Below are 27,884 nucleotides of genomic sequence, written 5' to 3'. Positions count from 1 at the left end.
AATGGTGTACGTTTAGACAAAAGCTGTACATTCAAATAGCCCTGCATATCACTCAAGAGGTCGATAAGGATGAGAAGCAACCAAAAAATGAGAAGGAATTCAGAATCCAGAATTCATAACCATGTATTATGCCCCACTGCCTAGACCCCGAGGCAGCCTTGTGCAAAGCAGAAAAATGTATATTTAGCAGTAAGTCTACAGACAAAACAAATACTTCCTTACTTCACATAAACAGCCAGTCTTACGTGCACAATCAGAAGATACAGAGAAGAAATGACAGTCACCAAAATCGAGATTAGCTCATGTCACTGCCCTTGACGTCTGCTTATTAGAGACACACACACAGCAACTTCTCATGTCAAATATTAATTTTTGTCAGAGTTTTTCAATTCCGGCAAATTTTTACGGCAAATATGAGAGAGCAAAAAATCGAGACAGAAACAGAACAAGCTGTTCTGGATGGCAGGCTAAGCTCGTGGTTCTCTTCAAAATTTGAGCATAAGAGTTGTGCTCGCGCCAGAATCGGGAGCGTTTCAGAACAGGGTAAACATACCTTTGCAGTTTAAAGAAACCAAAAGAGTGCTGCTGAATAATGAAGCTCCTCCCAGTTACAAAACTTGGTCTCTCTGCCGGAGCAGTCAAGTACATGATTTTGAGTGTAACATCAAAGGACTGTGTACCACAGCGGGGCAAGCCACTTGTGGCGACACCTCTGCAGCTTTTTTGTTTTGATTCTTTTTGTGCTTTTCACATCATTAATCATGCATCACTCCGATGCAACTTGCAAGGAACAGCCAATAAACTTTATAATCTCAATCACAGGGTAAAGAAGCTTACGGAGAGTTGGCATAAGCACTCTTACATCAGGCATTGCCATAAACCAGTTACACTGTTTTCTCTCTTAAAATTTTGGTGAAATTACATATCTGACATCCTTGAGAGGCTGCTTGTCTACCTTTATTTATTTTATATATGCATAACAATTACTTTAAGGTCTTTAAATCAACTTTTCCTTCGAGAAATATTATAAATCATCATTATTGGCACCAGCACTGTTGTGCGCATTTATGCCTGAGCTATTTCAAAAGTAACCACGGAAGGCAAATGCTGCGCGTTAGCCAGGCAGAAAAAGGAAGCACATCAAGATTCCATTCTAGGCATATAACGAGAATGGGGGTGAGTATGAGGAGAAGGACCTCATACATTATGGTACAGTCCTTGTTACAAACCTGAATTTCACAACTTGAGTGAGAGTTTTAGTGTCTGTTTCGTAACAAGAAATGCGTTCAGTACTCTTGAACTCCAAAATCTTTGAACACTGTTAAAGTTGATAAACACTCTTATTCATCTTTAAGCGTGAACCAATAATACATTATATGATCTGGCATCTGAAACGCTAAAATATTCATACAACTCCAATGCCAAGGAGAACATTTTCTCCAATATTGTAAACACATAACAAAATGTCTTTTAGTCTGCATTACCTCACTTTTTAGAATTGTGCTGTTATCCTTCTAACATATAGTAACTGAATACCTGCTTTCAGAGACTGTAAAGTTAGCAAGTGTTTAAAGGGGTCGGCTTCACTTTGTAAAATATGTTATTCAATAATAGCAAGAGAAACGTCATTATGAATAACAACCATAAGTTCAGTACAACTTAATGTAAAGGCACACACATTAAAAAGAAATTAAATAGGATTTCACTCACTCATGTGCACTACAGAATCACCTCAAGAGGTTCTATTTACCTTTTCAGAAGAACTCATAAAACTCAGAAATAAAGAAGACATCAAGCAATGCAAGTGATCCAAGTCAGGCACTGCGTGAACTAGGGTTGTAAACATGCAATAACATGCATGCCATTAACTAACACCTTGACGCTTTTTACTCACTGCACCTCGCTCCAGTACACCTGCTTTTAACGATAGTTTTCCTCAAAAATTGTTATCATAACATTTTCATACATATCTCATTTAAAGATGTTGTTTTTTGTTATGAAAAACGAGCTGCAGCATTACTTTTCTGAAGCAGATTTAACCTTGTCTCTAAGTGTGAGGTGGTACTACGATGTATGAACAACATCAATGACTGGTTCAAAATTATGGGAAGCAGAAACAAAATATTTTAAACTACTTTCTTAAAAAAAAAAAAAGAGCGCATTAAAACTTGTGTACACTGCACTGAAAAATGGCTAGAGGTACTGACCTTCAAGTTATCAGAGCAAATATATGATACATGAAATTTTTTCTCATGTCCTCTTAAGTTGGCATTTTGCGCTAATGGGTTGAGGTGGGTTTGGTTTATGGAGTTTTAACGTCCCAAAGCGACTAAGGCTATGAGAGACGCCGTAGTGGAGGGCTCCGGAAATTTCGACCACCTGGGGTTCTTTAACGTGCACTGACAACGCACAGTACACAGGACTCTAGAATTTCTCCTCCAAAGAAATTCTAGCCGCCGCAGCCGGGATCGAACCCGCGTCTTTCGGGTCAGCGGCTGAGCACCATAACCGCTGAGCCACCGCGGCAGCCTCTAATGGGTTGAGTACACTCACGTCTTTTAATCAAGACATGAGCATACATTTTGTCACCTAGTCACCCAAGAGCCACTTCCAATGTAGTTTGCAAAATCGCAAAGAGGCAATAAGCCAAAGCTATGCCTACAAAATACACATTCAGTTTCTCCAGTTTACCTGTTAACCCTGCAAAGGTCAGTAAATCATGCATGGCAGAAAGAGTACTAATATGTTACAAAAAATGCACTGCTAGAATGGTAACCATTTTATAATTTTATAATTTTATAACCTGCAGCCGCTAGCAAATTATGCATGGTTGGGCACAGTAAAGCTGAGCTGCTAGATAAAGTGGGCACAGCAGCACGGCACAAATTGTACACCTGAATACCAGCAAAAAATGCTGAAATGTGAAACATGAATGCTTCCCATTTGAGTGCAATTTATCACACGAGTGTAGCACAACACCAACAGGTCTTCTGTTATCACAGAAGGAACAGGTTTCAGTGGTATGAAAAAGCAAGCACTACTTTCTCCTAAGAATAAAACTGTTCATTATGGCATTTCCCGAGAGCAAGGCAACTAGTCTTAAGAAAATCTGATGATAAGTTTGGAGCTTAGTGATTACCGAGTAGTACACATTTCCACAGCTAACAAGTTGCCACATGACTATAGCCATACCTCGAAAGAAAGAGTGGCCAAATTTACTGATAAATACATTGAAATATATACTGAATATAGCGTAAACCATGCAAAACATATACAATCTAAGCTCATCTTCAGAATCTTGACCAGAGAGGGCAAACAGTGACGGGTGCAGATGAGGTTGGCGAAAGGGCATCACCTCAAAATTGTTCCAACTTCTAGGCTTGTGCGTGGCCTAGATCCTTTGCACCTATCTTTCACGACTGAATGATGCCACACCTCAACCTTAATATAATCTCAAGCCTGCAGTGATTCTTGTCAATGTTACAGTATCTTTGAACTTGAACCTTTTTGCTATATTAAAGGTCACAGTTGAATGAAAAGATCAGATTTATGCACTAAGCATGGTGACGTACACAGGGCGGGTAAATGCAAGTATGAAGCAGACATCCAGAACAGCAATGTGAATATGTGAAATGAACTCAGTGCTGCAGTGGCATCAACTGGCTGTTATAGGTGACATCATAATGTCCTGACTGGCTGCTGCAGGGGACAAGCATTGCAGAGGTGACTTTGGACGAAGGAAGCGCACAATTCCCAGTGCCAGGCAGGAGCACATGCAGCCCAGGCCAAATATCTGTGGGGAAACAGGCAATCAGTAGGGTCAAAGTAATATTAAACCACTAATGTCCATCTCCTCTGCTATGATGTTCGACCAATCTGTTGTCTTTTTGAAGGTAACCTCGCAGATTTTATTTCAAAACACTGGTACAGCTTACTACTCACTAATATAGTAGATCAAACCACTGATGTCCAATCACAACACTTGAGGATATTCTACATACCCAGTCATGCTCACAGTAGAAAAATACAAAAAGAAAGTATGGCTACACTTATTGAAAATAGTAATGAAATTTCTACAAAACTTTCTGGAAAAGTCCTTTTATGAATGACATACAACCAAGCAAAAAATATTTTGCTCATGATTATGTCACGAGGTCTCTTGGAAGATGCTTTATCTTTGTTTGATAACCGTGGTCCTGGGCTCCTTGACGACAGGTTGGCATAAATCTAACTTTGCGCAACAGGTTTGATTTCCACAGTGTGCGACTGACTGCAGTATATAAAAAAATTAAACGTTGTTTAACTACTGCTGAACCTGGTTAGAGAGCAAAAGCTATGGCATAACGGGCAACTATACGCGGCTTGGCGTCTGTAACATTGAGTGCATTCCGGACACTGGACAGGCAGTGCGTCCACCCTGCCACCCTGGCAGGTGGCAGTTAATGGTTGCTCGCAAGAGTTTTCTCACCCAATGAACGCTGCGGCCTATTGCTGTAGTGCTGCGTGTCTGCCACAACGTTGTCAGCGTTAACGCATGCAGTCTACATCTCTCTCTCACCACCCCACGTACCTCAAAGCGCGATTCAGGTGTCCACTGAGCCAGGGAGCCAGTTATGCGCACTTCCTTTCCTTCAAATCATCGGACTCTAAAACGTGGTCAACGCTGACGGCCTATGGTTTCAGTGCCGCGCTTCTGGCACAGCGTTGCCAATGCCAATGCATGCAGCGCACACCTGTCTCTACAGCCACGTAGCTTAAAGCACGACTGAGGTGTCCACTGTCCCAGGGGGCCAGTTGTGCGCCTTTCCTTTGCTTTCAAAGCTGCCGCAGCTGCCGCTCTTCATCGATCTCGTAGCTTAAAGTGCGACTAAGGTGTCCACTGCCCCAGGGGGACAGTTATGCACCTTTCCTTTCCTTTATCTGAAGGTCAAATGAAGGTAAAATCCGCAAGCACGGTGGCATTGGCTTTGCCTAGTGTAGTGAAGCATCTGCTTCAAAAGTGTTGTTAGTGTTATCAATAAGGATGAGCACAGGATTACCAGTGTAACTGATGTCAGAGCTTCAATTGACATAACACAAGTCATAAGAGGCTGTGAGGCTATTGGACGTCAAGCGTTCACCATCTGTTGATGCGACAGGAAAGCTTTTTTCTATGCAATGAAAAAAAAAAAAAAATCACGACTTCATCCCAACAAACCGAAAACCTCTCGGAGACGTCTAGCTAGACGTCTCTGAGAGGTTTTTGGTTTGCTGGGACGCTGAAGCACTTGCAGTGTAAGTAGCCTGCAAAATCTAACAGTCTTCTCATTGCCTGTGCAGCAATAAAGCATGGTATTAAAATTTTATAGAAATTACAAAGGCTATTCAAATCTTGCTTCCTGATATGAGCTTTTATTAAATGACTGAACTGGAAGATGTTACTTTCAAAACCAAACCTTGGAATGTCCTCTTTCCCAGCAGCACATCACTTCCTAATGTAGACACCACCAACAGAGCAATGTGCTTCTGCCCCCATTGCGCCAGACTCGGCATGCAGTCTAAGAAGAGTGAGGGCAGCTGTTGACAATACTAATGGCACATTCCATTAGTGACCTTTTACTTGGACACAAAGCATGCAGCCTTCAGGCGTCCTTTCTTTTTAGGAAACAGTCAGCATTCGGATGGCACAAGGTCCCGCCTAGCTGCAAAGTGGATGAGGCAACACAGCCATCCTCATTATTGTAACACAGCATGCAGAGAGTAGTGTATCACCATTGGTAGGAACTGCATTCAAAAGAGATGTGCTTCTGGGAAGAGAACGTCAGAAACTTTCACATGAGCTGAACACCTTTCAATTACTACAGACCACAAAAAAGCTACACCCGAGGAAGCAAACCATACTAAACACCCTCATAAATGCAGCACTTAACATGACATCCTAAATTTCATTGCTTTCATGAAGTGCACTTGCTTGCACTATCATGCAAAAGGTATTGCCATCTTATTGCACTACACGTCATAACAATAGATGAAGTCACTGAAAAATCAATGACCAGATAAAAATGGAATAGGTTACAATACTGTTCTGCACATAATGTTACACTAGTATTTAAGTAAAAAAGGGCCCCGCAAATCAAAGGAAGCCATAGAAGTGAAAAGACTCAATACAGAGAAAACAAGCAGATAAAAGAGATACAGATAAAAGAGACATGTGAATGGACACAAAAAGCATGACTGCTTTTTAGGATTTGCATGTGTTCATGTCCTCAATCATCACATACTATAATCTTACAAAAGAAGCTACTACTCTATGCTATCCCACGTCCTTAAGAAGAACAGGAATAGACGTCTCTACTAACCCCAGATACAACAAAAAGGCTGCAGGTCCAGTCAACAATGGTGAAATAAGTTCGTCGATAAAGCACCTTGCTGTGCATCAGCAGAGAAGATGAGACCAGAAACAGCAAGGCCAACACTTCCCACAGCACAGTGTCCTGAAAAATAATTTAACATACATGCTGCAAACATTACACATTCACATATGATTTATGGGGTATAACATCCCAAAGCCACTCAGGCTACTAGGGATGCCGTAGTGGAGGTCTCCGGATAATTTCGGCCACCTGGGGTTCTCTTAACGTGCACTGACATCACACAGCACACGGGCCTCTAGAATTTCGCCTCCATCGAAACTGGACCGCCGCGGCCGGGATCGGACCCGTGTCTTTTGGGTCAGCAGTCGAGCACCATGGCGGCTACACATTCACATATATTGCCAACCGCTGAATATCAAGAATGACCTTTCATCCTTTATCCTTACTGGAATGTAGCAAAACTCAAACCTGAAAAATCACTCAATACCAGCAAAATCTTTACTGCACATTTATTACAATGCATGGTGGTATTCTGAATCTTAGATGTATATTTTAAAAATTTCCCATATACTTTAAGGTGACTTTTTTTTCCTTATTCAAGCCTTCAGTTCTAACATGTACTCATGTGTGCTACAAGTACAGTTGTTAGTCATAAGTCATGCACATACCTTTGACCACCATTTAGGATTATTTACATTATTACGCTATAAATTCTATCAGCTAGTCTAACTGTCCATCTTTAGTGCTCTTTGATATGACACCTATGCTTTGTATTGTGCTACTCAATTCCCAATAGCCCAGTTCCTCACAATTTTTCAGACCACAGAGAACACAAAAAATTTGAAGTTTTTCGAGCCTTTGGCAGGTCAAAAAGACGCAGTGATATCTATACTCCTACTCTGCAATCCATCTAGTCCAAAATAACACTACTTTAATATTCTAAGCATTCAGGACAAATGGATGTCAACAGAGTGGACGAACATATCAGCCCTTCAGCTATCTCACAGATGTTCTGAAGAGTTCGATAGGATTCATCACGAAACTCTTCTTCTGAAACTTTCTGCATACGGTGTCCGGAACAAGGCACTATCTCTTATCACCAGCTATTTAACTGACCGATATCAGTACATTTCTATAGATAATCATCGCTCTACTTATAATAAAATAAAGCATGGTGTACCTCAAGGAAGTATCCTTGGTCCCTTATTATTTAATGTATATATTAATGATTTAGTACAGATTGACTCCGAAACAGAATACGTAATTTACGCTGACGACACTACTTTATTTCTGTCCGGCACCAATGCAAATGATATAGTAGAAAAGGCTAACAGCGTGTTGGGTAAACTTAACTCATGGTCTGAAAAAAATTCCCTACTAATAAACACACGTAAAACAAAGGCAATATTTTTAGAGCTAAAAATGCCAAATGGGCTGTACATACAGATTTAGTATTGGGTGGTAATATGATAGAAATAATTAATGTTGTAAAAACACTTGGCGTTCACTTCAATGAATTTATGTTACGGGACTACCACATCGAGCAAATGGAGAGTAAGCTAGCTCGCGTTGTCGGCATCCTCAGAAGGTTAAAGTGCATGATACCTACTAGGACAAAACTTGTTATTTATCATGCCCTCTTTGACTCTCATGTTAAATATTGTCATTTGGTCTGGGGTACAACGACGCAAACTAATATTCAAAAGGTTTTAACATTACAAAAAAATGCAGTCAGAGCAATTGCGGGTGCTACATACTTAGCACATTTGCAAAATACCGCATTATGGATGCAAGGGTTATTCATCAGTACCGTGTAATTCAGCAGTACAAATCTCAGGTACATAGTGACACCACATTTTTTGCTGACCTTGCGAAAAATACCACTGTTCACAACACACGACACTACGAATATTGGTATGTACCTTGTCCACGCACAAATTACGTTTTTCAAACTCTCAGGTATGTGTTACCGTCTTTCCTCAATAGAACCACTTTCACTAATCTATAGACCTTTGCATCGGGCGAGGGAGTTGTCGAAACTCCTCCTCTCTGGACTGTCGGAAACCGGTTCCACCGCCGTTTCCACCGTGCTAGCGCGAGGTGCTCACGACAGTCCAGTGAACAATATGGCAGCGCCCAGGGAGCCCTTACTGCAAAGGTCTATCCATTCTTTCCGTTTCATATAACGCTGTCAGAAATATGTTCTTACAAAAGAACGAATAATATCCAACTGTATAATAAACAAAGTATCCATGTGCTGTGATTAAACTGTCATTTGCGTGTGTGTAACAGTACATAGACTATTCTGGTGACCTGTTATGAAGATATTGTACATATTTGTTATTTCATGCATTCTCTTGTTATTGTTTCACTGCTGTCTGCCATCGCCGTGCCAAGCCGCTACGGGAGATGGGAGCTTTGTCAAGCCGCGTGCGCGGCTTTTTTTCCTTTCTCCTCAGCCATTGTACATGACTGAAATAAATGCACTGAACTGAAAGTTAACCATAGATGTGTTCACAAATTACTACTAACCAATTCTGCTGTCGTTTGTACTTCATTAAATGAGCCACTGCATATAAGATGTCAACCAACGCATGAGCGAAAAATGTCATCACTGAGAGAGGCTAAATTTCCCCCCCAAAAATGTATGCAATTTATTTATGCTTTGATGATTATTTGTGTAAATTTGTACCTTTTTTTCTCTAAAATGGCTAGTAACACAGCGTTGACATGAGCAGGAAAAAGGCATTCTGAAGTTTTAGATGATGATGATGACGATGAATTTTAATGGCACAAAGGCAGCTTTGGCCAAAGAGTGCCGTGGCACAAGGTATTTTCGTCTACTCTAGGTGGGGTCAGAGACCCATTTCCCAAGCATTTCACCCCAGATAAGCTGAGCCACCAGGCCAAGAGAAAGCTTGTACCCACTGTATAACCGGTCGCTACTAGGTGGCACTAGTGATCGAACCCCGTACTTATTGCATGCGAGACGGGTGCTTAAACCATCAGCCATCACTGTGGTTCATTCTGTAATTTTACCATGCAGGACTGGTGCCCCCACATTCCTGCCCCACATGCCTCTCCATACTAAAGATGCTGATAGTTAACAAGTAAAAACCCATTTTAAGGTAGGGTGAGACTTTGAAGTAATAATAATAAAATATCCTGTAACAGTGGTATAATCAAAGCTACATTAATTAAATTTGGCATGCATAATGCGCACAACAAATAGGCACTAAGAAAAAGGTTGAATTTTCTCCAAAAAGTCATATATAGTATACTGATGTTTTGATTGCTTTTTTCATGAAAATCTGTTCCTTTTTCTCTCAAATGGCTCGTAACACAGCGTTGAAATGAGCAGTGTGGAAAGGCAAATGTTACAGAAGTGGAACTACAATTATAAGCCCACAAGAAAAACTATATTTTCCAAATTTTTCGTCCGCTCTCACTAAGCAAATTCACTCACTAAAAACAAATAAAAAATTATACATAATTAATTTTCTCTCTAGGCCTGAAATTATAGTCCCACTACTGTTATATAAATGTGCACTTGTGCACAGCTTATTCTAACACTGTGTTACTAGCCATTTTGGAGGAAAAGGTACAAACGTGTAAAATGTAAAACTAAAACAAGTAAATTATATTAGTTTGGAGGTAAATTTTAGGCTTTTTTGTAACTACTCCTTCTGTGCATTATATATGCTGTGATTCATTAATGTAGCTTTGATTGTGATATTGCTACAGAACATTTTATTATTACTTCAAATGACATTCATAAGGCGAACACAACCAGAATTATTTCTAAGCTCAGAATATACTCACTATGGAGCGAGTACATGGGAAAAAAACTATTTTTGGTATGTATCATGCGAATACTCTCCACCACTTCTGTAAAATATCATGCCCCATGCAATTAAAAAAGTATTGGTATACCGTGATGGCTGAAGAAAACACACAGGAACAGCACTTGTTATCTCAGTGTATCGCCCTTCTGGTAACTCAGATTCAGCAACACAGCCGTACATCGCAAATAAACCACCCAAGATGATTCTGTAATGCTAACATTTCCTGGCTGGAAAACAAGTATACTGGCTGCAATGTGTTGCCGGATAGGCTGTATCAGACATTTCTCAAATGCAAAGGCTTCCTGACTGAGAAAGAGAGCTGTAAGTGCCTTTTCCCAGTTCATTTTCTGTCGCGTTGCGCAGAACAATGTCTCACTTTTTCTGTAACAGAGTGAGCAAACTCTCGGCATGCACAACCCATGCCTGCAACGCTACTTCATTATCGCAAAGTGCATGAGGCTGTTAATCTGCCTTCCACCTAATGGCAGCCCGCTACTACGGTTCTCGCCTTGCGCAAGGGTGCGTCATAAGACTCAGCTGTTACAGAAACCTCCACTGAATGATGGGCACATTATTATTTGCAATGAGAGAATGGAAACAGATGCAGAACTTAAAGGGCTACAGACACAAAATTTCAAACAAAAAAAGGATTTAATTTGTTTCCTCAGCATGTAAGAATGCAACTAACAAGTTTCAATTGCAGACATTGAGAAGAACATCACTTACTATGATTTTCAATAATTGCTGGCAAGAAGCCTTGAGATTTCCATTCTGATGGAAATCAGCATCGAGCGACATATAATTCGAGCAGCGCAAATTTCGTGAGACTCTGTCTGTCAAAAAATGATCTAGTGGCACGGGCAGGGGCACATTATTTTTAAATCCTTTTCACAAGCCCCAACATATTTTTTGTCAAAAAATGATGACGCAGAACCTTACAAGCTGCTTGCCGGTGTGTAGTGAAGGCGTGAGCCGGCAAACTTCTCGCATCAAGAGATTCCGAGCTCACATAACCACTGATGCTGTAAAGTGTTGAATATCATGTTAAGTAGGAGTCATGAGAAACTGGTAGCAAAAAATGGATTGCAACTAGCTATTCATGCAGTGTTCTGCTGTGTTCATTTTCATGGTTCCTGCACTTGTGGACATCTTCTAAGGCAAAAACACTGACATGCAAAGTTTACACCCTCCAAAGGGATACAGACACCATTCTGGTTGCACATTCTCTCTTTGCGATGATGCGCAAGCAATTCGTCAAACATGAATCGCCATGTGGAATCCACCTACGCTGAGCAAATAATTACAACTGAATTTCTTCTTTCATGTTTCAAATTCAGTTTCAACAGCCAAATGGTGGTGGCTATAATCTCCAAGTTGACTTCTGGTTGTGCAGGGAATAAAGATAACTGCAACATTGTAGCTACTTGTTCATTCATTGTGATTTTGAGCTCTTGGGGCAGACTAACATAAGTTGAAGCAAATGAGAAGCAATAGTTATATTGCAGGTTTTTTATGCCTAACATGGCCTGAAGTCAACTTTGACATCATAGCTACCCCTTGGCTGCAGAAGCCAAATCTAAAAGAGAAGGAATTCAATAATAAATTAATTATCGAGTGCAGGCAAATGATTTATGGTGCTCCATGTAATGGCCAAATAAAAAATTTGGCACCTGTACTTCTTTGACATAAAGCGTCAGATGTGCAAAAATATGAGTATGGCTCCATGTCCTTCACTGAAAATGAGTTTGAAGAGTGTTTAATCCCGTGGAAAATATTCACAGAGTGTTTGTGGAAGTGCATTGCTTTTCTATGCCAGTCATTCAAATACCAATCAGTTTATATCTTTGAGATGTGTAGTAATGTACTTATTGTATTTTAATAATGTGTTACCACCACACAAAAGGCATTACAAGCAAGGACATGAAGCAGGCTAAAGCCTACACACATTTTCCACCAATTCATTACAGGTATCGTAAGTTTATGGACCACTGAACTCCTGAAAAGGAAAGTTCCCTCAGAGTCTATGCATACACCCAACATACGATAGGCACGCTACAATATTTTACACTAATGCATAGGTTGCATGTCCCAATTCAAGCCTGCACACAGTTGCTGCGAGAAAGTTCAGCTTTTATGACTCACATAATTTATAAACTCTTCATACCAGATGGACATGCCTGGCCTGCCTGCGTGGCTTTTTGTTACTGTGACCGTAGAAGTTTTTGGAGCACAGAAGCCAAGAAGAAGCTGAATTTTGTCACTGCCTGGCCATGAGTGGTGCACTGAGCCGTTCGCAGAGCACTCCCTTCAGTTAGTGATTGCATGCCAAAACTGAAAAAAGACTAACAATTTCGTGGCTCCTGTGTTCTGAAAGCTTCTGTAAGCAACTGCACCTACACAGTTCACCCTACTTTCATCACTCCAGCAGTTCCATATGGTGCCGCTATTTCACATCTCCAAAATATTACTAGCAATGTAGGTAAACCTACTGATCTCAACTCATGTAAACCTTTGTCTGTTATGGGACAGAAACCCCGACTTCCAAACGAAAACTGTCAAGAAGGACTTCTTGTCAGAAGCAAAATAATGAGCTCTTGCTCAATGAAGTCAATAGAACTGACTTTACTAAACAAGACGAATTGATTTAAGTCACTCAAACGCTACCAGTTTACTGACTTTCGAAATGAACAGCCACATTTTCAAAACACTGCTTCGATGAAGAGTGAAAATGCTGTAATGATCACTTTGATTTACGTTTTGCATCACTGCAGCTTGCTCTCCACAATTCTCAACCCTAAGGCATATGCAAGTAAATGAATTCCAATCTTCCAAAGCTTCAGCTCCTTGCTGAAACTGGATCTCTCAAATTCCCTCTTGGGTTTGTACACAGTGTGGACACATACAAGTACAAATGCCTCTACAAGTGTGTGTATGCATGCATGCATGTATGTGTATGTTACACATGTATCTCTGTAAATATGACAGTAATAATGTCATCATAATGTCATAATGCAAATATGTCATCAAAGGCTCACTGGATTCATGCAGTTCAACAGCAGCTGCAAGAATGACCAACACTCACAATGAGGGCCCAATTTAGAGGCAGGAGGTGGACAACAGAAGAGTTGTCCACTACCATCAAAACTGCTGCCAGCAGGAAGGCCAGCACACAGACAAACAGGTGCAGACGAACACGTTCCGACCGCGGAAGCTGCAGGACATCATACTCCTTGGTCCCCGCGCTTGCTATGCAGATGAGGCTCAGGAGGGACAGCAACTGCACACACAGTGGCTACTGCATGTTGGTCACTGAATAGGTGGCACACTACTGTCAACAATGCAGTGGTTGAGACTAAAGGTCGTATGGCCACCAAATGTAAACTCCTTATTCACTTGAACCTTTTGCTGAATGCAGCCTCCACCATTTTTTAGCATGCTCTTGCCCTCCAATTGTGTGCAAAAAGAGATTTTTTAGGGTGGTGCTGCCTAAAGATTTAAAAGTAACAAGACCCTGTATGCTTGCAAAAAATACAGGGGCACATTCTTTTTCAGCACCTCTTTGTTGCACAGGCTGTCCCCTAGTAGCGAATTATTTGCAGCCGACCTACCAATATTTCATCTAAAAGCTTGTAACAATTTACCAAGAAGTCAACTTTTCTGTGCTCTCCTGCTGACTTGGTCTTGAAAACTATTCTTCCAAAAAGCTGATCCAGTTCTTATTACGAAATAATTATCTTATCATTTTGCTTGCTGCATGATGGCCTTAGCTTATGTGCCATTAAACCCAACACAACACAACCCAACCAGATTTGCCTGCACAGTCGAGGTCCACTTGGCCAATGCAGATTACAGGGTTACATAAGCTCTCAAGAAAAAAATCCCTTTTACTCCCCACAGCTTTCGAATCTGCCCAAGGTCCGGTCCGTCAAGAACACAACACCGAGAAAAACGGTGCGCCTCACTGAGCGCAATAAGTGTAATACATCAATTTATTGGGTGAACTCGTTGCACGATGCATGACAGAACGAAACACCACTGCATGCCAGTATGTGAAAACAAGTTACGAAACAGAGGAAAAAAACAAAAACAAAAGGAGCATGCTTTGTTCAGCGGATGGAGGCGAGTCAATGAGAGTAACATATGTGTCAAAGGAGCAGCACAAGAAGTCTGACCAGAATGGCGATCCTTAGCGCGCCAACGATGGTGAATGGGTACGACTTGTCATAGAAGAGAACGACGTTCGTCTGGAGAGTATCATCCTGCGTTGTTGTGTCCACAGTTGCTGGCGAGTGGCCACGAAGGGCCTTCGTTTCCTCAGCTGTGCTAGCATCGTCCTCAAGAGCGACGTTTTTCAGACAGGCGTCGTCGACGAAATGCGACAAGCGGCCGTGCGGAGATGAAGTTGTTACGGCACTCGCGTCCACTCGGCTTGATGATGCCGTCGACTTAATCCCTGATGCCGCATCATCGGAATCGCTCATGCTACGTCAAATAGCGACGCCAATAACTTTTCTCGACATAGAGCTCCTCGAGATCACATGTGCCGAGGTCGAGTTAGTACGCTGAGCACCACGGCAACCAACGTTACTAGAGTTCTAGTAACGTTGACACCGAGGAGTGATACCAACCACACGCCCACAACCCCACAACGCCCAGCTTGCTTAAAATGGGACTATTTTAACGGGGGTCGTGAAGATAGCAGTGGGAACATGGAGGAAAGTGGGAACGAGCAGCATCCTAAAATGTGAACTAGAATACTATTCTAGTTCACTATATTAAAATGGAACGAAAAGACGAGCGAATGTCACATTTATATAAATTACTAAAAAGAAAACACATAATTATGGCATTTGTTTATTTTCTATTTTGTTAACGGTCTATGGTAGCAAATTTTTGGTTACGCGTTTTCTTCTTTGTAATAATGCGTAATGCATTATTATACATAGGTAACCAGCAGATATTTGCTTACACCTGCTAAATAATTTATAAAACTCAGGAGAGGCGGTCGCGTCACATTTTTTGAAGCTGGCTCCCCCTGCTCCCCCCTGCGCATGCGCAGCAGGCATTGCAGCAGACGACGCCGGGAGTGTCTTCTCTTACGTGTTTCGGTTTCCGTTTCAGTCACAGAGTTTCAGTGCGTGGAAGCAATGATCTAGTCCCTCCGTTTCCGTGCCAAGCATCGTTTCCGTGCCAAGTCTAAATTATGCACCTATGCCACCTGTTACCATCACAGCAGATGGAATTTTAAAACTCATTGATAATCTAAAGATATCCACTTCCCCTGGACCAGACAACCTCCCTGCTAAGATTTTTAAAGCAACTAAATATTTCACGAGCCAAATCTTGCAACTCATTTTCGCCCAGTCTCTTAACATTAGTCAGATTCCAGACGACTGGAAATTAAACAAAGTTGTACCAGTCTTCAAAGCTGCAGGTCGCTCCGACCCCTCAAATTATCAACCAATTTCACTGACATGTATCTCTTGTAAACTTTTCGAACACATAATATACTCGCATATCGCATCTCACCTTGACCACAACCGTTTCTTCTTTCCCAATCAGCATGGTTTCAGGGCAGGTTTTTCGCGAAATTCAACTGTTTGAACTTACAACTGATCTTCACTTAAATCTAGACTCTTCCTTCCAAACCGATATCATTTATTTAGACTTCGCCAAGGCATTCGATCGCGTCCCTCACCAGCGTCTCTTTTCCAAACTCTCAGCTCTGTCACTGGACCCGCTTGTCTTATCCTGGATCCACTGTTTCTTGGGTGCGTTCCAATACTCCCAAGTAGACGTCTACTTAGACGTCTTGCCGGACAGCGGCCATTTTGAGACTCGTTCCAATTTTCACGAAGCCGTCCAAGAAGACTGCTTCGCCGAAGTCCACATCGATGCAGGCTAACTTCCTGTCTAAAGATGGCGGAGCAGTTGGTGCAGTCAGAGCTGAGTGAGCCGTGCTCTTGGCGGGCACTGGAGCCCGGAGACGCACCATCTTTCAAGTGTCAGTCATTCCGTTAAGTTGATTTTTATAGGAACTGGTGGCAAATAAAGCCGTCTTTGTGGACCTACGATTATATTTGTGAATCGAGCGAAAGGAAATCGTGCGGGTGAGATCGTCTGCTAAGCAGGTGAGATCGTCTGCTGAAGCGGTACCGATGAACGCACCATTATTGCAGAAAAAATAAAATAAAATAAGTACTAGCAAACTGCTAACAGCGCGTTTTTAACTTGTTTTATTAAGTATTTTTAAGAACATAGGAGTGCAACTATTCCCAAATGTTAGTTCAGTTTATCTGCCGCAAGGTGGCGCGTGAAGTAGACACGTTCTAAAGTCACTGTAACACGTTCCAATATGTAGACATGTAGACGGCTTCCTAGATGTCACACTAGACGTCTTGTCGGACGTCTAGAGAATTGGAACGCACCCCTTAACTAACCGCTTGCAATTCACCGTCATCGCCAGTCATGCATCTAAAACTACTAGAGTAATCTCCGGGGTTCCCCAAGGATCGGTTCTTGCTCCATTACTCTTTTTAATCTTCATCAAAGATTTGCCATCTGGTATTTTATCACCTGTCCGTCTCTTTGCGGACGACTGCGTCATTTATCGCCGCATCAACAATAGCAGTGATCAGGAATTACTACAGGATGACCTAAGCCGAATTCAGAAGTGGTGTTCCGACTGGCTAACGCAGCTCAACGTTTCGAAATGTAAGTTCATGCACATCTCACGTAAACGTTCGATTCTTCATTTTTCGTACTCCCTGAACTCCATAGCGCTGTCTCAAACTAATTCATACCTGTACCTCGGCATCGAGATAACAACCAACCTAACCTGGGCTAATCACATCACGAAACTATGTGCTAGTGCTTCCAGAACACTCGGATTCATCAGGAGATCACTTTCCATGTCCACCGCAGCCACCAGACAACTAGCATATGAAACGTACATTCGGACTAAACTAGAATACGCCTCAACAATATGGAATCCTCACCAGACCTACTTGATAGCACTCGAAGCCATCCAGAATCGGGCAGCACGCTTCATCACCTCACAGTATAAATCTCAGCTCAGCATCACAGCGTTCAAATCTCTCGGCATCAAATCATTAGCCTTTCGCAGGAAAATTTTAATTCTTTGTCTTTTTCACAAACTGTAACTTTCCAGCACTTCGAGAAAACCTCCTACGAGTTCCGGTACGATCATCTCGTCGTTAAAGTGCGATAGAAAGCTGGAATAACCTCCCCGAACACATTGTCATTGAGGCTAATCTTTCCAGATTCAGACAGCTCCTAATCGACCATCTCAACGACAAATAATTTTTCCTGCACCCTATGTCAGCTTCCAAGCCCTGCAAACTGACCAGCCTGTTCCACTTCCAAAGTTGTAATCTGTTTTGTTTATATTTCTGCCACACTCTGTCATGACTTGATTATTTGAATTTATTACTCTTGTCTTTTTTCGTCTTCTTCTACCCTTTTTTTCTATTCTATATTTTATATTTTCTATATTTTTCTGTATTTCTACATTCCTTCTATATTTATATTCATGTATGACTGCTAAACACCCCTGTACCACCTCCCTCCGCCCCCCCCCCCCCTTATGTAATGTTCCTAACGGGACCTTTAAGGGTTAATAAATGATGATGATGATGATGATGATAAACCTTTTGGACCTCAATATAAGACGGAAATTATTTCGCCTATCGTTGTTCCACTCGCTCTACTACAACCATTCATCTTTCGCACGCAGGCACATCAGAGCAGCACATCACATCTCGTTCCGACCATGCGCATAAAATTCAAACAATTTTTGCCCACACAAAGAAGAATCAGAATTCCCCATTAGTTATGGCTATAAAGGAGTGGAGTGCTTTACCTGGTAGCATTGTGGCTATTAACGAAACATCATCTTTCCGTTCATCGTTACTAACATTTCTTGAATCAGGCGCAGCATTGCAGTCTGTTTGAACTTTCCGCCTTGTACCTGTGCTTTGCCTTGAACGTGTACGTATTGTTATTTTTTATTTTTTGTTTACTGCACACTGCATTATGCCCATGATGTATAACACAGACCCAATTTGATAAATCACGCTTTGTTCTTTCAATAAAGCTGTGTAGGGGGCTTGTTGGTCGTGCACACTGTGACTGGGGAGTTCTAGTTTCTAGACAAGGGAACAACACCACAAAGGAACACCACAAGACACGAGCGCAAACTTTCAACTGAGTTTATTTTAGACATGACACATCTAATCACGGTACAAGCAATCGTAAATCATGCAAGATACGAACTATCCTCGCTAGATATGAATTTTAGAACTGACCGGCTAAAAACAATCTTCCGTTTTTTGTTAAAACCACGGACGGGTCGCTAACGTACCCGCCACCGTCCTCTACTGAAGCCATGCAAAATGCTTCCCACAATTCCCTTGTGGTCTTGTACTTCGATTTAAGAAGAACCGTCGTTCTGTCCAGAAGAGGTTCGCACTTGTGCACGGCGCAGTGTGCTGCGAGGTTGCCAGGGGCACTGACCAGAGAGTTGTAATTGTGCTCCAGCAACCGCTCATTCAAGCACCTTACTGTCTGGCTGACGTAGGCCATGCTGCAAGACAGTGGTATTTTGTACACGATGCCTTCAACGCATTCCACAAGCATGTTCGTGTGCCCCATGCCACAAGACCATGCTTTGTGCTCGTCTTCATGGCCAGAATTGACTTTTGCACACATGCTTTCGAGTTTCTGAGGCGCGGAAAATACAACGGGTACATCATACTTTTTAACCACTTTTTTTAGCCTGTGCGACAAGGCGTGAATATATGGCAAAACAACAGGTCTCTTATCTCTTCCATTCGCATTTGCAGGCTTTCCCTTAACGAGTGTCTTCAAAACTTATTCCGCCACCGAGACCAGCAACGGGTTTGGGTATCCAGCAGCCTTCGGCAAGACTTTTGTAGCGCATGCTTGAAACAGGCATCAGCTATGTTCCGCTTTATCAGCTTGGAGCGCGCGGAGTCATAAGGAAGCAAGCCCTTTTCGCTCCTTGTTTTGTACTGCCAGCAAACGAGGGGGTCAATTTCAATGGCAGTCGAGAAATTGGAGACAGTTGTCAGAGGGGGCTTCATACGTGAATGAGAGTCCTGGATGAGCTAGCTGGAATTCGATCAGCGTTTTTTCCACCAAATCGTTCATTGCGCATCTCACTTATCAGATAATCATCAATGTACCTGTAGCACACCGTGATGCCAAGCGGTAACAGTGTGTCACGTAGGACACGGTCGCCTCTGGCTAGAAAAATGTTGCACAGCACGGCGCGATATTAGAGGCAATGCATATCCCGTCCTTCTGCAAAAAGAACTCGCCACCAAACTGCACGTAGAGGGAAGAGAGATACAACTCTAACAGTGCAAGGAAGTCCGAAGTGCTAATCCCACTCGCGTTCATAAACTTGACACTTCCATACGTGTCCGAACAATCTTCCCCAGCCTGCAGCACGTGGCCGCGCGGAATGGCGTAAAATAGGTCCTGGACATGTCACTTTTGGGTCGTCCTTGAAGAAGCGCACCACCTCGTCAGAGCTCCGTATCATGAAAGGGTCGTCCAACGGAAGCAAGTTCAAAAGCCTTTGTAAGTAACGGGACTAACTAAGGTAACTAACTAAGGTAACTAACAACTTAGAGTTGGCGGCTTTCGGTTCGTCGATTTTAAGGCAGACGATGGGTTTGCATCATGAGCGGCTGAACAAGGTAAGTAGTGCTGACAATCTTACTACGAGGCAAAAGTTACCGCAATACCGGAATTCTAGAGGCCCATGTACTGTGCGATGTCAGTGCACGTTAAAGAACCCCAGGTGGTCGAAATTTCCGGAGCCCTACACTACGGCGTCTCTCATATCCTGAGTTGCTTTGGGACGTTAAACCCCATAAACCAACCAACCAGCAATACCCAAGTTCTGTGCACAGTTTCAGCGTAAACGAGCCAGCGGTTGAGACGAGAAAAATTTTAAAAGTCTTGACGATAAGTATGCACAATACTGTACTTATCGTGGTGGTTTAGAGTACTGCCATCGGGCCGTTGACGTTGGTGTAACCGAGTGAACGAGTACCGCCGCTCGCTCATAGATGGCGCCAGAGTAGTGCGCGCAGATATTGAGGGGCTTTAGAGCACAGAGGGGCTTTAGCGCGCAGTCGTCCATCACCACTGCATGAGCGGAGGTAGGGTGGCTATAGAGGAGGGGAGGTCTGTCTGCGGCGGCAAGGGGCGCCCCGCGCACCAATGCGCTGCCTCCTCGCAGGCGCGCCACGCTCCGCTCCGTTGGCGGGCGGTGCTGCGAAATGCGCTGCACGGGATAGATTGTCCGCGTCAGCCAAGCCACTCACAGCGTTGTCTTTTAAGTAAAAACCATCTGTGTGAGAATATCCCGTTCCTCTACCTCGTAACTCCCCCCAGTACTGTGACGACCTCGCGAAACACTTGCATCGACCTTTTCTTCGAGAAACAGGCATTGGTATACCATCTCTTTCTCCGACCAAAAAGCCACCTTCATGACCATCAAAGACTGGGAGAGGAGTTGTACTTGAAGAAAGAATGTGTGTGGAAATAAATAGTGCTTTGTAACTGTACATGCATACACATATCTCATATTCTTTAACTCAACATATCGCAGAATTTAAACACCTACAGAACTAAGCACAAATTTCGCATTAGGGAGCATCGTAATCTTCCTTAGATTTTTTGTTTGGTTTGGTTTATTGGGGTTTAACGTCCCAAAGCGACTCAGGCTATGAGAGACGCCGTAGTGAAGGGCTCCGGAAATTCCGACCACCTGGGGTTCTTTAACGTGCACTGACATCGCACAGTACACGGGCCTCTAGAATTTCGCCTTCATCGAAATTCAGCCGCCGCGGCCGGGATCGAACCTGCGTCTTTCGGGTCAGCAGCCGAGCGCCGTAACCACTGAGCCACCGCGGCGGGGCTTAGAATTTTTATAAAGATAAAGGCCTCCGTGAATATTCTTTGGAATGAGAAAAATATTTCTGAAAGTTTTGCTTATCTGGGCGCCACGCTCCAGCTCCATAGCACTAACCTGGAGTCATTCTCATGTATGGGTGTTTTAAATACATACCGCGTTCGAAATGACGCTTCATACTTTCAGAACCTTTTCTGTGGTTATATATTCTTCACGAAGGGACGACATCATAGTTGCACTGCGAAATCAGAAAACTGCTGCGAAAGCTTTTGCTTTCATGTACTGCTATGGGCGCTAAGCCTACTTTTCACCCCAGTCGGAACTGCCTGCTGAGAACTCCCCGCTTTGTTTGTAAACACGGTGTTGGTCTATCGGTCAAGTTGATGTTTCGTCATTTTAATTCCCTACAATGCTAAAGCCAGCCTGTTTCAAGAGCATACTATGCTTCTTTGATCTAATGAATTAGCGGATGTTTTCTTTCAACTTCCAGGAAAAGAGCTGCCGTGCGAGCGTTAGATGACATCACTTTACATCACTTTACATCTTAGCGGAGATCGCGAAGCTTGAAATAAACGAGTCTTGTCACCGCACCCGTCATAGTGAAATGTGTAATGTGCCTACACCACGAGCAAACTACTGCAAAGAATCTTTATCATACACGCTCCCCTCTTTGTTAAATCGGTTGGAGCAAGAGTCGTTCGATCTTTTTTCTAACCCGAATTCTAAGATTAAGTCATTTCTATCGTCTTTATCTATGTTTAATGTGTGGCATGTTTTTAGGCTGTCCTAATTAAGGTTTTTTGATGACTACTGTTTATGTCTATTCGTATTCGTTTTCTAAACTTGCTGTGTGTTGAGTGACTGCTGAAAAGTTGCTAATACTTGTGTGTTCCTTTATTTTCTTTTTTTTCTTGACCTGTCAAACACTTGTGCCACAAAAGTATCTGTATGTCTGCCGATTTGTACGGGGGCAGGACCTGCGTCAAGCCGTTGCCACGGCTTTTTGTCCTGCCTCCTCCTCTGAAAAAGGAAATAAAAGGAATTGAATTGAATTACTGAAGATTGGGCTTGTAGGTCATGGTATGTTAGTATATTTTCTTTGTCTCTTGCACAGAAACTTCCATGTTTATCTTCCGGATTAAAAACAAATGCTGTGCGCTAACTACTGGCCTAATCGAGAGTACATTATTAGTATGGTCTACATTCTTTGAGATTTGCAGGTCTGGGAACACCACGACCGCAGCCATAGAGTTTCTTACGATATTACCTAGAGGGAAAGCTGACGACGCTGCACTTCGCGCTGCGTATCGTGCTGCTTCAGAGAGGAGGCGTCAAATGGCGCGCCCCACGCACAAGAAACTTTGGCGCGAACGTAGTGCGCAAAAGTCATAGTAGCGAAAACGCAACACCAGAGCTCTATGGCAACAGCACACGACCCCAATAAAATGCTTCTTTTTTTCCGAAATGCCATTAAAAAACCCTCTTAAAGTGTTCAAGCAAGATTTTTTAAAAAATAATTTCTTTTAAAAGTGCGCCTGTTAAGCACGAAATATTAGTTTTTGTAGCGTGCAATGCTTGGCCAATAGGAGAGCAAGCCATCTCTTATTTTGCATTTACATGCTTTTCTGTTAGTTTTGCTTTAATTTATACACAGGACATGGACTGTTAGTGCACTCTTGATTATCGAACAATGTCTATTTTTGCATTATTTTTTGGCCAAAAGTTGTAGTTCTGCAGTCGGTAGCTCACCCGCCCATGATGCTTTGAGCGCCCATGGTGGCTGAAGTGGTCTTGAGGAAGCTCCATGCAAACTCCCATGGATGGGGCGCCAGCTTTCCCTCTAGGTAATGGTGATAGTAAGAAACTATGCCTGCAGCTTCCGCTTGCCATCTTGGTTCGCTCGAGCAGGTGCGTCTTTTGCTGGCGTGGTTTCTTGTTATCGGTGAAGCTGTCATTAATCTCATGAGTAGAATTTCAAAATCCAATCTTCAGCTGCTGTGCTGCTTAGACCGCTGATATTTTACCATATGTAGGCCCTTGTTTAGTGAGCGCCAGCAGGCCAGCATGCTTGTACTACTTGTACCGCGTCATCTGCATCGCTTGAAGTTTGGCGCTGAAGATGGTAAGCATCGGCACAGGGAGTGCGTATAAAAGTGGCTCTCTGCCGATGTCGCTTTTATGCGCGGATTTATTCATCGCTTCAAGCGTTTCTCATTATCATCGCTGTTTTATTATTTTTTTTTTATTTTGCGGCGTGCACGCATGCCTTGGTCTTGAGCATAGCCTCAATTATATTTTCCAAGCCTCAAAAGAGGCTCAAAAGCGGCCGTTCAAGCAAAGTCGAGGCTACCAGCGCTCCTTGCGGGTGAAGTGTGAGGTGGTCAGGAGAGGGGCCAGAAGCGGAAAAACTAGGCGCGCCGCGATGAACCAGGCGATGAACGAGGTTTTACGCATTTTTAGGGCGCCGCGATGGCCAGCGCCTCTTCGTGGCGAAGGCCTCATTTATCGTCACACGCGTACTTTTGCCGACCGCCGAGAAGCGACGCTCCCAGCCTTGACAAAAAGTGCGCCGGTCGGCATCCGTTGATCTTGGCGCCGATGGCCAGGCATGTATAAGGCTATGCCTTGAGCAACTTCTTTCACACTGCAAACTATCGTGCGCCCCTGAGTTAGCATTTGCATGCACAGCAGTATAATAACACGTACACGACACACGGCCAACGCACAATGTCATTCCTTTGACCACAGTAGGTCGTGCCTTTAACGATAATGGGCAATTCGGATCTGCGCTTTTCAACGTCAACGTAGCAGAGGCCGGCGCAGTTGCCAGTGCCGATTTTCGCCGTCTTAGCGCGTATAGTCAGATAGAGCTTAAGCCTACAGTGAAGCCCCGCCCAGATTGAGGACTGCCGTACAGAATTCCTCCACAGCAAAAAAGTAGTTCGTTGTTTTAAAAACTTTCTTCTTATATATAAGTAAGTAGCTAACCACTGGATATGAACTTTTATAAGGTCAGGAATTTTGATGATTTTGGCTTGTTTGATCTAGTTCAACAACTGAAAACTTATTTCGTTTACTGTCGTGATTGTACTGCGGATCAATACAGGAAACCGCGGACCACGGCCCACTGTTGCCAGCTTCTGCTTTTTTTGGTTGCATTGCCACATTTTAACACAAATAAGCGGAGGGCGTACGTGTACCAGATATTGCGCTTTTAACTGTTTATATTGACAAGAGAAAAGCAAGCGTATATTTTTTTGCAATATAGCAAGCAATGACGCATTTTTTTTTCAACATTGCCTGTTGCCATGAAAAGCGCTGTTAGTTACAAAATACTGCATCCCGAGGGCCAAACACAGTGGGCAATACAAGAATAGCCAAGGAGATTACAACTGTCAGTAGGTCAAAATTCAACGAATAATTCTCCACAAGAATCTGACATGCGCACGAAGAACATGTAGGCAATAACTGGTAACAGGGATCGCTCGAAAAACAGCATGGGCCGTCAGAAATAAAGATGCATGGCAGAAAAAAAAAACATGCAAAGAACAAGGATACACCAACTCAGATGAGAGAAAACACGCGCTTTTCAAAATCGGCACATCACGCGCGGCAATGAGCTGGAAAACTATTCCACTGAGAGATAGCGCGGGCAAAAGAAGAGTTTTTAAAGAGGTTCGTGCCCGCAAAGTATGGCGTCATGCTGTGGTCATGATGGTGCCTGGTAGGTCGGGTTAAGCGTAGGCACAGGCAGTCGCCGGATTTGAAAATAAACTGACGGTGATAAAGTGAGAAAAGAAATTTTAGCACGGCGAGTGCTTTTCTTTTTTTCAAAGGTGGAATATTGTTTGCGGCCATGAGATCGGACTGTGAAGTATGCCTCTGATAACTATTGAAAATGAAGTGGATATTGCTTTTCTTTGTACCACCTCCAGGGAATGTTCATCTTTTTTTCAAAAATGGATCCCATGATACACTCGCATATTCAAGTTTAGGTCTTATCACGGTGGAAGAACAAGCTAGGTGGCCAGACGAAGGCTGCGCAGGCGGCAAGAAGTTGTGCATACATCACGCTGTCCTCGACAGATGGCGCTACACGCAAAGGGGCCTCAGTTTTCAAACGTATAATATAGACGCTGAGTGATAGCAGATACAGACGCGAAAAATATTGATAATAACGTGCGTATTCAGTACGCAATTTGCAATAGACAGGAATGTTGGGTAAGGCTGAAACTGAAAATTGTTAATTGTTTGCAATGAATAATGCTTATGCTCCGCGAGTTTCGGCATGCCCTGCACCTTGCAGCTTTCGCGCTCGTCGCTGCCAACAGGAGGATACGACACGAGTCGAGCTTCCGCAAGTTCCGCCGACATTTTCTTCACTCGGTTGATGACACTATTTTTCGCTCTTTTCAGAACATAATTTGCTCGACGCAAGACCGCAACTTTGTCCTTGCTTTGGTATGAAGGCAAGAGACGCATAGCAGCAGGCTTAAGCCTACGCTTTCTTCTGTTCTTTTCTGGTGTATCCGCAGGACGTTTTAAAGACATGCACATTTGTGGCATGCTGGAGTAAACAACTATAGAGCATCCTCTGTGGCGCCACTTCTTATTAGTATCAAGGTATGCACACTTTGTTTGAGCATGCGAGTACTCCAAAGCATTAGGTCCACCAGCGCAGATTTTTGTGTTGTACACATGCTCTAACAAAGCTTCGTCATCATCTACAGTTGATAAAGTTCCTTCATATCTCAGATCTGCCATAGAAACTGGCCTGCCCATCATGACAATTTTCACCAGTATATCTTCCTGAATTTCAACAATTTTAGTGGTTACCAAAGAAGGTGCCGGGCTTCGTGTCGGCAGGAATGCATCTGATATTAAAACCCCGACAGGTGTTTAGGTGCCCTCCAGCTGGGAGAAAACGACGCTTCGTACTTCTCCTACGTCAAGCAGATGATACCCCCAAGAACTCGACGGAAGAAACGACCGTGGCAGGTCGACGAATAAGCTTGCGAAAGCGGCGCATGTAGTTTCCAGTGATGAGTATGGACCAACAGGCTGAGGCATTACTTCAGAAGTTTGGTCTTCCGTCACATCCGTGTCGTTGTCGAATACATTCGCGCATGTTTGGCATGAATTCCTTTAACGCCACCGCTGTCTTTACTGCATGAGGCCTCTTCCTGGTTACGGGTAATTGATGATGCAACTAGTTTTTTTCGACGAAGGCAAAGCTAGTCTTTCCGCGGCAAAGCTAGTTTTTCCGCGCACCGCTTTTTTGTTTTCAGTAATTTCGATAGGTACAGCGGGCAACCGGGAAATATTGGCACAACATTACTCGCCAATGAAGCCTTTCGTGGAACACTCACCACGGCATGTCCTTTGTACTGTGCTGTCCATGCCTTAGTGACGAGGTGGGGCTCGATGTGCTTTTCACACACGTGGTCGTTCGCTTGAAGGACGCGATCCTTCCTTGGGATAGCTCGACGCCGAAGATTCAAGCGTTCTTCATCTTTCGGCGCGGAAAAAAAGGGGCAGCTTCTCGGTACAGCCTTTGTATCCCGTCGTGCAACGTGGAACGAAACACTTCTTGCCCATTGTGCTCGAGAAAGCAACTTGCACAAAACTGAAGAAAGATACGCGCCCACACGTGCTGTGATCGGCGCAGGCAGCGCTAACCATCACCGCGCCATCTGTCGGCGAACTGTCAAAGCATGCACGCGAGGTGGGATATTCTTCCACCGTGGGTCTTATACATGTGTTATAAGCTAATAGCTTTATGGGCTGTGGAGCCGACTAATTTGTGGCGGAGAAAGCCAAGTTTCTTGAAAGCGGCAGCGCAGATTGTTTCAATATGACTGGCCCAGCTGAAATGCTTATTTAAGGTTAAGCCTACCCTTTTTCGCGGTTCAGTGTGTAGGTAAACTGCAACGGTTTTCTCTTGTTCGTGACCTGTAGAAGAGAAGTTATACCTGTATTGTTTTCAATAAGCCATTATACGCACCAGTCTGAAACTGCATTAAGACTTGTTTTTGATCATGATGGCTATATATTGGCTTGAAGAGAACGCAGTCATCTGCATATAATCTAATATTTATAGCAGTAATGTCAATGGGCGTGACGATGTCATTGGTGTAGATGAGGAAGAGAACACGACCAAGAACGCTACCTGGGGCCCCCCCGAGGGCACCGACAGAGCTCCAGAAGAGCAGCCCTTTCCTCGAACAAACTGTTGTCGATTTGAAAGATATGAACGCATCCATTTGTTCAGGTTATCAGGAAGGCCTAAGCTTCGGAGCCTAGATATGAGTTTTCTGCGACCAACGTGGTGGACTAAAGAAAGCGTGCATTTTCTGAACCTACATCGCATGGATATCGATTGTAGGAAGCCTGGAAAAAACAACAACGCGGAAGAAACTAAAACACTGAACGCGTAGAGAACTAAGCTGTAATCAGCGCATGGTTCTTTGTTTGCACTGTAGTATACGGCATAGCTCGACCGATCGAGGTTTGTAACTTAAGCGCATTCAGTGCACATGACCACGATTTGCCGGGTAATTAATGAAAGCTGTTCCCTGCGGCCGGACTACAGTCATGAGCGACACCAGTATATAGAAATTCCCCAGGACCACAAACCTCCCGATCTTCAACGGGCTCGCACGCTGCAGACAGGCCGCCTCAAACATTGTAAATCACCCGCACTACGATGCACGAGCC

At 43.3% G+C, this 27,884-nt stretch overlaps 1 protein-coding gene across 5 annotated transcripts; it reads right to left on the bottom strand.

The window, feature by feature from the left end:
* Positions 1–2,933: 2,933 nt before the first annotated feature.
* On the bottom strand, positions 2,934–26,634 carry LOC149351356 (uncharacterized). Of its 5 annotated transcripts, none has more exons than XM_089580709.1 (4): positions 26,537–26,634; positions 13,281–13,475; positions 6,339–6,473; positions 2,934–3,793 (listed from the first exon to the last, which is right to left on the bottom strand). In XM_089580709.1, exons 2-4 carry the CDS (start codon positions 13,335–13,337, stop codon positions 3,656–3,658), a joined length of 330 nt encoding a protein of 109 aa, XP_089436835.1. In that variant the 5' UTR covers positions 13,338–13,475; positions 26,537–26,634; the 3' UTR covers positions 2,934–3,655. The 5 variants fall into 5 exon arrangements, with proteins under 5 accessions (XP_089436835.1, XP_089436830.1, XP_089436833.1 ...); XM_089580704.1 differs by lacking the exon at positions 26,537–26,634 and adding an exon at positions 14,371–14,912 and having other exon boundaries at positions 13,281–13,490; XM_089580707.1 differs by lacking the exon at positions 26,537–26,634 and adding an exon at positions 14,371–14,912 and having other exon boundaries at positions 6,405–6,473; positions 13,281–13,490.
* Positions 26,635–27,884: the final 1,250 nt, after the last annotated feature.

The sequence above is a fragment of the Amblyomma mixtum genome, chromosome 3 (genome assembly GCF_055824585.1).
Source record: "Amblyomma mixtum isolate Tamu chromosome 3, ASM5582458v1, whole genome shotgun sequence".
NCBI classification, from domain to species: Eukaryota; Metazoa; Arthropoda; class Arachnida; order Ixodida; family Ixodidae; genus Amblyomma; species Amblyomma mixtum.
Note: the sequence above shows the minus strand (reverse complement) of the source record. Positions and strands in the feature narration are given on the sequence as shown.

Bases quoted from the DNA above. Each gene is read 5' to 3' on its own strand.
- LOC149351356 (XM_089580704.1), bottom strand. From the start codon at position 14,679: ATGAGCGATTCCGATGATGCGGCATCAGGGATTAAGTCGACGGCATCA. The intron at 13,491-14,370 runs GTCAGACTTCTT...AACATGCAGTAG, and splicing joins CGCTAAGGATCGCCATTCTG to CCACTGTGTGTGCAGTTGCT. The intron at 6,474-13,280 runs GTGAGTGTTGGT...ATTATTTTTCAG, and splicing joins CTCTAAATTGGGCCCTCATT to GACACTGTGCTGTGGGAAGT.